Source organism: Ctenocephalides felis, unplaced genomic scaffold, assembly GCF_003426905.1.
Source record: "Ctenocephalides felis isolate EL2017-DRISC unplaced genomic scaffold, ASM342690v1 CF-g0.4_SCAFFOLD_03572, whole genome shotgun sequence".
Classification (NCBI taxonomy): domain Eukaryota; kingdom Metazoa; phylum Arthropoda; class Insecta; order Siphonaptera; family Pulicidae; genus Ctenocephalides; species Ctenocephalides felis.
In genome coordinates, this window is record NW_020539726.1 from 40,402,978 (window position 1) to 40,413,883 (window position 10,906).

Genomic DNA, 10,906 nt, shown 5'->3' on the forward strand with positions numbered 1-10,906 from the left:
AAGGTATTTTCCAAATTTTGTTTGACCTGAGAAAGTATTTCACAAATTTCATTTTATTTATCAAAATTCCCAAATTTAAAAAATTATTTCCCGAATTTGTTTTATTTATTTATTTCAATATTTCCCGAATTTGTTTTATTTATTTATTTTAATATTTCTCAAATTTAGTTTTAGTCGTTTATTTCAATATTTCCCAAATTTAGTTTTACTCATTTATTTGAATATTTCCCGAATTTAGTTTTATTCGTTTATTTTAATATTTCCCAAATTTAGTTTTATTTGTTTATTTCAATATTTCCCAAATTTAGTTTTATTCGTTTATTTTAATATTTCCCAAATTTAGTTTTCAATTTTTCCCGAATTTTGTTTCATTTATTTACAAAACAAATTATTTAAAAATAGCTGTTCTTTTTACAACATTTTCAGACACTTTACACTATTTTCAGACAAATTACAACATTTTTAGACAATTTAAAATAATTTCAGACAATCTACACCCTCATCAGACACTTTACAACATTTTCAGATAACATACAACTAAATTTTTTGTTATTTCAAACTATTTCTCACAGGCCTATAATATTTTAAAAAAATAAACCCAAAATTCTGAGGAAAATAAACCTGATTCTTTGTAAATTGATTTCAAAATATATGGACAAAAAAATTTATTACAAGCCATGGTTCCTTCAGCAAAGTTTCTCAAACCCACAAAAATCAAACACACAATTAATTTTCAAAAACGTATATATTACATCCTCAGCTGCAACTCGAGAAACTCTCCTCGTACACAATAATAGACACAAATATACACATATAAATTATTTATATTACTTTTATTATTAAGTGACCTACTATATTAATAGTCATCGATACAAACACACTTATTACTTACGTATACATGATTAAAAATATATATGTATATTAAATATATATATAAATAAATTTATATACATAAAGCACAACAACACTTTCCTCCGGCTGGCTCTCTAATTAACTATCTTCAATCATCATTCATCATTCACACATTATTCAAATCATCATCTGCATCGAAGAAATCATCTCGGGCTTGTGCATCTTCATCGTCTGAATAGTCTTCGGAGATGTATCTATGTCGTGGTGGAAATTTTCTTGAGTCGGTTGATCTAGATCGAAGGCCAGGGGACATACTCGAGGAAGTCAGACGAGAGGAGCTGAGAGGAGGAGATGATGCCATTCTTGTCGAACCTTAAAAGAAAGAAATTGATAATTGATAATCGAGTGGTAAATGATACAAGGTTGTCGACATTTGACTAAAGAGCCAGCAAGATGAAATTCAATTTTCACACAATTTCTATAGTCTAGCTCTTTCTTTCGTCGCCTTATATCTAAAAGGGAAGGCAATATGTAACATAGTGTCGACCGACATTAAATTCTCATATTGAATTCTATCTATCTCTTTCTTTTACCATATGTTTGAAAGAGAAGGCAATATGTAACATTAAATAATCTGGTGCATATTTTTAACTATTCTATCATCTATCTCGTTCTTTCGCCATACATTTGAAAGAGAAGGCGATATGAAACATAGTATTAGGCAACTTCAAATAATAAATAAAAGGAACTCTACTGACGACCAAATTAAATATCGATCTAAAAGAAGAAAAATGAATATTTTTTTGAAAATAGAGAATCTACTGACGACTAATATAAATATCTTTTTTATTTTTTTTAATATAATAATTTAATTTATTTAAAATCAAATTCATCAAAAAGATGACTCTACTGACGACCAAATTAAATATCAATTTCAAGGAAAAAATGGACTCTACCGACGACCAAATACATTTTTTTTAAAAAAGACTACTGACAACCAATATAAATCTTTTTTTGAAAAAAAGGGTCCGTTGATAAGTAAATTAAATATCAAGTTAACAGAAAAAAGAAACTCTACTGACGAGCAAATAAGAACTCTACTGATGACCAAATTATTATTTTTTTTAAAATAAAAATGACTCTACAGACGACCAAATCAAAGGTCAATTTAAAAGAAGAAAGAACTCTACTGACGACTAAATTAAAAATCAAATAATGCTTTCTTATATCTGTCTCTTTTTATTAATTTATCCGTCCCTTTCTTAACGCCTAGCTCTCTTTTTCAACATTTCTCTTTTTAACATATATTTGTCTCTTTCCCTCCATTCATCTATCTCTTTCTCTTCATCTATCTCTCTCTTTTTGTCCATCCACCTATCTCTTTCTCTTCAAAAATCTATCTCTTTCTCCTCATATATCAATCTTTAACTCTTCTTCCCATTTGTTTCAAAATAAAAATCAATTTAAAAAAAGATAAAGAACTCTACTGACGACCAAATTAAAAATCAAACTAAATGAGAAAAGGGACAATACTGACAAGCAAACTGAAACACAAAATATAAAATGTAAAAATGTTTTTAAATATGCAAATTAAGGGTCAATGTAAGACAGAAATAAGATTAAAAGATAGTAAAAATAAAAGGAGGACTCTACTGACGACCAAACTGAAATACTATATTGTTCTTTTTGGCATTAATTCACTTTTTACTGTAAACTTCTTAAATTCAGATACAATTTATACACCAGCAGAGTCCTTTTTCACTTATATTTTAAACAAAGATTTAATTTGCAGTAGAGTTCTCTCTTCTTTGTTCTAAAAACCCTTAAAAAAATATAATAACCACAATAACAAATTAAAATCCTCAATCATGTAACTCATTTAATAAATCTTGTTGCAAATGTCGTCCATAGACGACACCCGTACACACAGGTCTTCAAGCGTGATATTAATAGTTACAAAAATAATCATCTGTCTTTTTCTCCATCTATCTCTTTCTCTCCATATATCTTTCTCTTTCTCTTCATATATCTATCTCATTCTTTTCAATCATCTATCTCTTTCTTTCCAAATTAAAAATCAGTTTAAAGGAAGGAAAATCAAACTAAATGAAAAAAGGGACTCTACTGCCGAGCAAACTGAAACACAAGATATAAAAAGTAAAAAAGTCTCTAAATATGCAAAATAAGGGTCAATGTAAGATAGAAATAAGTTTCTACAAAAGATAAAATTAGAAAATAAACTGAAATTAAAAAAGGACTCTACTGACGAGTATACTATATATATACTATATTGTTAATGTTCTTTTTGGCATTAATTCACTTTTTACTTTCTGAGATTCTTGAATGCAAATACAATTTATACACCAGCAGAGTCCCTTTTCACATTTATTTTAAACAAAGATTTAATTTGCTAGTCAGTAGAGTTCTTTTTTCTTTGTTCTAAAAAACCTTCGAAAAATATATGTATATATGTATAATAACCACAGTAACGAATTAAAATCCTCAATCATGTAACTCATTGATAAATATTAAAACAAAAGTCTATACACTGGATGTCGTCCATAAACGACACCCGTACACACAGGTCGTCGTCAAGCGAGACATTTAGACAGTTACAAAAATAATTATTACCGTCGCGTCGGGCGCATTTTGCAGGAGGTGGTGCCGAGGACGAGGTGACGTCACTCGAACAAGTGACGTCACTGCCGGCGCATCCACTGGTGACGTCATCGCCGTTAATTGACGACTCGGGTGATCCTGGGGGCGACAGGGCTTGTATGATGCGTCCTTTGCCTTCGTTCCACATATGAGACTGAAAAGCAAAAAAATATAAATAAACTATGCTGAAGGGGTATTTACAAGTAGCATGAACATCCATATATATTTTCCTCTTACCAGTCTCTCTCGTCCAAACAGCAACAAAAAGGCATCGATAAAATCTCTACTCTTCTCCTCCCACTTCGTGATCATATCAACTTTCTTCTCACCGATATTATTCATAACCTTCTTCCCTTTATCTTTTAACTCGTCCATTTTATTCTGGAACCTAAACTTCTTCTCGTTGAGAAACGATACATTCAATTCTTTAGCCGAGTAACCTCGTGCCAGATTCCTCCTCACATAGATATCATAGTCTCGGACTATTCGGGCAACTATGTCTGACGTGGAGACACCTGGGTAAAGGAATAAGATTTAGATATTTGTGTTGTGTTAATTAAAATTAATTTATTTATTTATTTATTACCTTCTGTCCTTTCTGTGGCCACAAACATTCCTTTAGCTTTGATCGCTGCATACAAATCATTCGAATTCTCACTCTCGTAAGGCAGTTCATCGTGTGCTACAAAATCTATTTTGTGTTTTTGTTAAAAATTCCTCGTCCAATTCCCATGGGGCATCTCTCACAACCTTAAAGGATAATTGATAGATATAAACCATTTATGAAAATATTTAGAATAATGTCGAGTGATCATCAATTGAAAACAATTAATTGATTATATAATAACACAAATAGTAATTTGGACCATTGTTCAGTCATTTATGATTAATCTATCTCTTTCTATTAATTTATTTGTCTCTTTCTATTCTTCTAACTTCCCTTTTCTCTTCATCTATCTCTTTCTTTATATTTATTTGTATATTAATATTTATAAATATTTGTATATTTATATCTATATTTATTTATATATTTATATTTATATTTATTTGTATATTTATATTTATATTTATATATACTATCTGTCTCTTTCTTCTCATCTATCTATCTCTTTCTTCAGATCTATCTATCTTTTTCTCTCCATCTATCTATCACTTGCTCTTCATATATATGTCCCTTTCTCTTCATCTATCTATCTCTTTCTTTAAATTTAAAGTTTATTCGGTTTGTTTCTAATTTTATTACCTCGTCTACATATCTGCAATGCCTGATTGCCTCATATCGTTCTGTATCAGTCATCACGGTCCTGCCTTTTCGACTGTGGGTCAGAGCATCGCTACAAACTGCAAAAAAAATTGGAAAAATTAAAATTTATTTGATATATTTAATCTGTCTGTCTATTTTTCTATCCATTGATATGTCTATTTGTCTATTCACATGAACTTAAGTCTATTTCTCTATCTGCCCCTAAATCTGTCTCAATTTATATCCATGTCCTGCCAATTTTCTATTCATATATCTTAGTATCTATACATATCCAACTTTCTGTTTATCTCTGTATAATTATCTAAACATCCTAATTTTATTATCTGTGCCTTTTTCTTCGTGTACCTATCCCTTCCTTTTGCTTTATCTGTCCTTTTCTCTTTATCTCGTCTATTTCATTTTTAATCTTTTGATCTCTTTCTTTGAATATATCTGTCCCTTTTCATTTTCCATTTTTGCGATTACTATAACTTATCCTATGAGAAGTTAATGAATTAAGTGTAAGTGGCATTTCGCCTTAAAGAAGATTAGGTGTACTTGACATTTCGCCCTAAATGGATCTTTGCATGATCCTTACCATAAAAAAATGAAAACTTTATTGACTACTATTTACGCATTTCTTCGTGTACTTATCTTTTTCTTATCCTCTATATGTCCCTTTCTCTTTATCTATCTGTAAATCTCATTTTTAATCTATCGATCTCATTCTTTAAATATATCTGTCCCTTTTCCATTATCTATTCCTTTATCTGTCTCTTTCTCATTATATATATGTATTTTTTTTAATCTATCGATCTCTTTCTTCAAATATATCTGTCCCTTTTTCATTATCTATTCCTTTATCTGTCTCTTTCTCATTATATATCTGTATCTCTTTAATCTATCGATCTTCTTTTTAAATATATCTGTCCCTTTTCCTTGTGTACCTATCTCTTTCTATTTCTCTATCTGTCCCTTTCTCTTTATCTATCTGTCCATCTCATTTTTAATCATTCTATCTCTTTCTTTAAATATATCTGTCCTTTTCTTCGTATACCTATCTCTGTCTCTTCCTCTATCTGTCCCTTTCTCTTTATATATCTGTCTATTTCTTTCTTACTCTATCGATCTCTTTCTTTAAATATATCTGTCCTTTTCTTCGTGTACCTATCTCGTTCTCTTCCTCTATCTGTCCCTTTCTTTTTATATATCTATCTTTTTCTATTAGTCTACAGTCAACCCTCGGTTAACACGGCACTCTGGGTGCACGGTTTCCATACTACGTGGAGCTAAAAATCCGACATCCCTCCGACTACACGGACTTCCTATTACACGGTTTTTGTTCAACAGCCCGTAAGTTCATTGCGCAACCTATGAGTGATTATAGAAACTTGATATCAAAAGGGTATTAATGTGAGTTTTATTATCGACTTTTATCTTTTAGACATGCCTGATTATATATTAGCTGCCTAAGAACACGTTTGAACTGACCGATTGCGTCGCGCTATTTTTTGAATGAGTTGTCTATGTCATACATGTCATTTCATCCGCATTACTCCTACTTCAAGTTGTATTTCTTGGTCTCCATACAGCACGATAAAAATGGTGCGATTTGTATTAACTCTGAGTCTCTCGGTTCCCATACTGCACTATCTATAAGGTTCCATAGAACGCACTACGATTTCGCTTGAATTGCATGTTAAATACGAGTTTTTTATAGCACGGTTTCTATACTGCACGGTACGGACTTGCCGCGTTAACCGAGGGTTGACTGAATTTTGTATTAATCTATCTTTCCCTTTCTATTAATCTATCTTTCCCTTTCTATTAATCTATGTATCTCTTTCTCATAATCCGTCTCTCATTTTTTCATCTTTTTATAAATTAACCGCAAACCGCAGCAAACCCGACGAACTCCGTTTCGCCACCAGATGGTTCCGTGAGAAAGATGAAGAAATTTTTTGTTTGTTTTATATTTGAAAAGAAAAAATGTGATTTTATCGTATAACAGTAATGAATATATTTCGATTACAAAAATGAAGTGATTTTTAGTTGAACTTCTCTAAGTAAATGAAAGTGAATCCGCAAATTATCCGTTTCATTGAAGTGCTCTTTGGTAAACCACATTTTTTGTTTTGTAGTGTGACGTTAACACAAACAAAGCGGATGGTTTTCCAACTAGTGAACAGACAACGTATAACTGCCCATGTAAAAAACAATGATTTTATAAATAATCTATTTGAAATTTATCCCGCAAACGCTAAGTGACTGGCCTTGCGGCTTGTTAATTGTCATTGCGAACACAAGGCGAACTATAAATTGCAATCGTTTGAAATCAAACGGAAGACCAGTCGGAATCATTGGTATGTCACAAAATCGCCAGCAATTTTTGATTGAATGGTGAAATTCAGTGCGTGTACATCATTATTCTTTGCGGCAAGAATTGCTCGTTGAAATAACCAAGCATAATTCTGATAATTCTCACTAATGTCATTACTCAAATTTTTAGCTACGGTGCGTGAAGTTCCTGCAATTTGCATTAAGGCACGATGCCATGCACCACTAATTTTCTTAGCTATAAACCTTTTGTCGAAATCGGTTCGTGCGTTCTGGAGTTATATCGTCAGGAAAGAAAATCCGACTTATTTTTATATATATGTAGATTAGATATCTCTATTTTTTGCCTGACTATCTATCTATGAACTGCTACCTCTCTAATTTTATATTTTTACAAAAATTTCACTTTCATCCATGTATCTTTTAGCTCACCTCCTACAATGAGATAGACGTTGGGAAATACGTTCTTCGCCTGCAGCAGCTGCCTGGCGTGCCCCTGGTGGAAGAGGTCGTAGATGCCGTCGGCGTAGACGCGAACCTTCCTCGGCGCCATCCCCGACTTGGCCTCGGCGTAGGTGATGCGACGGCCGTAGTCGCAGGCGTCGCGCACGTCGCGAGCCCTCGGCTCGTCCGAGAAAGGGGCCTCAAGGCATATCGAGGAACTCTGGGGAAAAGAAACAGAAAAGGTTTTGACACTGTCAACGTCTGAAAACAAATATAACAGATCAATGTTATGGCAAGGTTATGTTATGAAAAACTTTCCATATTAAATGTTGGCAAAAGCAGTGGCGGCGCTAGACCATGCGTGGGCGTCGGCGAAATTCGTTTGCGAGCCCCCCCCCCTTTTTCCCAGTTAAAGTTGCTGAAAATTGTTCCCCCTTTTTCCCAGTTAAAGTTGTTGCAAATTGCTGAAACTTCGCGTGCCGCAATTTAAATGTTTTAAAAGCTTTAAAAAAACTTGAAAACTTTGAAAGTAATTGACATTTTTTTAAACTGAAATATTTTTTTATATTTTGAAAATTTAGAACTTTTTTCAAACAGCCGCGTTGTAATCAAACGATTATACATTGGTACGGAACGCATAGAAATGTAAACAAATACTAATTATTAAAATTTTTATAAAGTATCTGATAATTTAATGTGCATTTGTCTAATGATAATTTTTGTCCGCCAAATGGCATTTTTTTACTTTTTAAATAAGCTAGACCTACCTTCCTACTATATATTGTGCATCATTCCTATTATATTATTGTTATTTTGTTATATTTTATTATTTTTCTAGTATTATTTTATTATTCAGAAATTTTATTTATATTATTTATTAATTTTATTTTTATTATTATTTGCTTATATTTTACATTAAATCATATTTTGGATATTATTTTCATGTAAATTTTATCCTTTGCTCTTTAATTTAATTAAATTTATATTATTATTTATAAATATTACTTGATGTTAATAAATTAGCAGTTGTAATAATTATTGAAATTAAAAAAAAAAAAATCATATTATATATTCCTATCATATTTTGTACAGAGCGGATCTACCGATTTAAATGATTCAAAAAACATTCGATTCGTGTTGAAAAATTGGCAAAGGCAGGTCCAGCGGTTTTCGAAATGCAAAAACAGTTTAAAAGGTTATCAATTTGTTGATGCAGTTTTTGAAAGAACTGATCAACCGATTTGAATGTGTAAAAAAAATATATCGCTTGTGTTGGCGGTTTGAAAAAATGATTTGTTTCAAATTAACAGCATTTATAATATTTATTTCAAAATATTTAAAACAATTGTTATTTCTCATTGATCAATTTTTATTGAGCATTGATTAATTTTATTCCTCGAATATTTAGTTACTGATTGAATACGTTGAGATAACTAGTAGATTTACATTATGCTCACATAAGAAACGCACAAATATAAACAACCAGAAAATTAACCGTCTTGTGCGAAGTTGTTTAGATTCATTAATCTATAGTGATAACAGTCGATATTAGATAGTGTCCATAAGAGAAAAGAGAGTAAAATGATAGCGCCCGTAAACCACTAATCACCTGCTTTACTCGCACATCAGTATGAAAATTTTAAATAAAAATGAAAAACTAAATTTGAAATAATTAAAATTTATCCGACCGCCGACGCCTGGCGCCGCTACTGGACAAAAGCCATGCGGTTGCTGTGCATTCGGGCGTTTTTCCCAGGTTGTACGATAGAAAACCTAACCTAGAAACCGCACAAATGTCAACAGATAACAGGTTCTTTCTGACTCCGGTTCATAACATACGAGTGACGTTGCAGTTTACGTGTGAAACGCCTGAATGCACAGCAAATACATGACATTTTGACACTGTTCAGTATGATTCAGTAGCATAATGCATGCAAGTTGGAGCGTAACATGGCGTTGCCATAACATTTGACTATTCTGCGGCAGAATCAGCCCATCCAAAAACAAATAGGCGTAAATACCATTCACGCCTATTTTATTTATAAGTGCAACGCATCCGTACCTATTACAATTTAGAACTGCTTAATTGTGTCTTTAGTGTTGCCATATAATATAAAACAGGTAATCGAGAATAGCGTAAAAAATAAATGTGACCGACAATATGTCTCTTGTGAAAATAACTGCCTCTATGTGAAAATATGTCTCTATGTGAAAATAACTGCCGACAATATGTCTCTTACTATATTTTCTATCTAATAAGGATTTTATTCTAACTCTGGCGACAAAGTTCTTCGATTCGATTCGATTTAAAAATGCTGTAAAAATGTTGAAAATGCTGTAAAAATATTTAAAATGATGTAAAAATGTTGAAAATGCTGTAAAAATGTTGAAAATGGTGTAAAAATGGTAAAAATGCTATAAAATTGCTGTAATTGATCCTAAAATGTTGTAATTAGTTTAAAAATGTTCCAACTGCTCTAAATATACTGCAACTAAAAATGCCGCCGAAAGTAGTTCAAAAATGTTGCAACTCGTCCAAAAATCTTGCAACTGATCCAAAAATTATACAACTTGTCCAAAAATCTTGTAAGTCGTATAAAATGTTGAAAATGGCCTAAAAAGGCTGCAACTGGTTTAAAAATGGTCTGAAAATGTTGCAAGTGGATTTAAAATGCTATGGTGGATTTAAAATGCTGAAATGCTCAAAAAATGTTGCAACTGGTCTGTAAATGTTATAAATGGTCTTAAAATGCTAAAATGGTCTGAAAATTTAAAAAATGCCGTAAAAATGTTAAAAATGTTGTAAGTGGTCTAAAATGTTGCAATGATCTGAATATTTTGCAGTTCGTCTAAAAATATTACAAATGGTCTAAAAATGTTGTAAGTGGTTTTAAAATGTTGCAAGTGGTTTTAAAATGTTGCAGGTGGTCTAAAAATGTTTGCAAGTGGTCTAAAAATGTTAAAAATGGTCTAACAATGTTAAAAATGGACTACAAATGTTAGAAATGGTCTAAAAATGTTACAACTGGTCTGAAAATGTTGAAAATTGTCTAAAATGTTGTATATCGCCTGAAAATCATTTAAAAATGTTGCAAATTCTCTAAAAAAAATATAAACCTAACTGGAAAAACTTCACAATCGATTATTTTTTGTTACTCTTATTTTGCATAACCGTTTAGTTTTGATTGGCTAAAATAATTTGCTATAATAAATAAATTATTATTACAAAAAATCCTTTTACCCATTTTCTATCTAATAAAGATTTTATTCTAACTCTGGCGACAAAGTTCTTCGATTCGATTCGATTTGGCGTCTTTATTAATTTATTTGCAAGGGGGCTGACGGCAAAAGGCGTCCGGCGGGCGCCAAGCC

At 31.5% G+C, this 10,906-nt stretch overlaps 1 protein-coding gene across 1 annotated transcript in view; it reads right to left on the reverse strand.

Annotated features, from left to right (window-relative positions):
- Positions 1–781: 781 nt before the first annotated feature.
- Positions 782–10,906, reverse strand: part of LOC113387800 (choline-phosphate cytidylyltransferase A-like) — a 13,005-nt gene continuing 2,880 nt past the window's right edge. The window contains 7 exon segments of the mRNA XM_026625178.1: positions 782–1,224; positions 3,484–3,664; positions 3,748–4,025; positions 4,097–4,217; positions 4,219–4,260; positions 4,754–4,851; positions 7,523–7,754. Coding sequence (XP_026480963.1) covers positions 1,019–1,224; positions 3,484–3,664; positions 3,748–4,025; positions 4,097–4,217; positions 4,219–4,260; positions 4,754–4,851; positions 7,523–7,754 — 1,158 coding nt within the window. The 3' untranslated portion in view covers positions 782–1,018.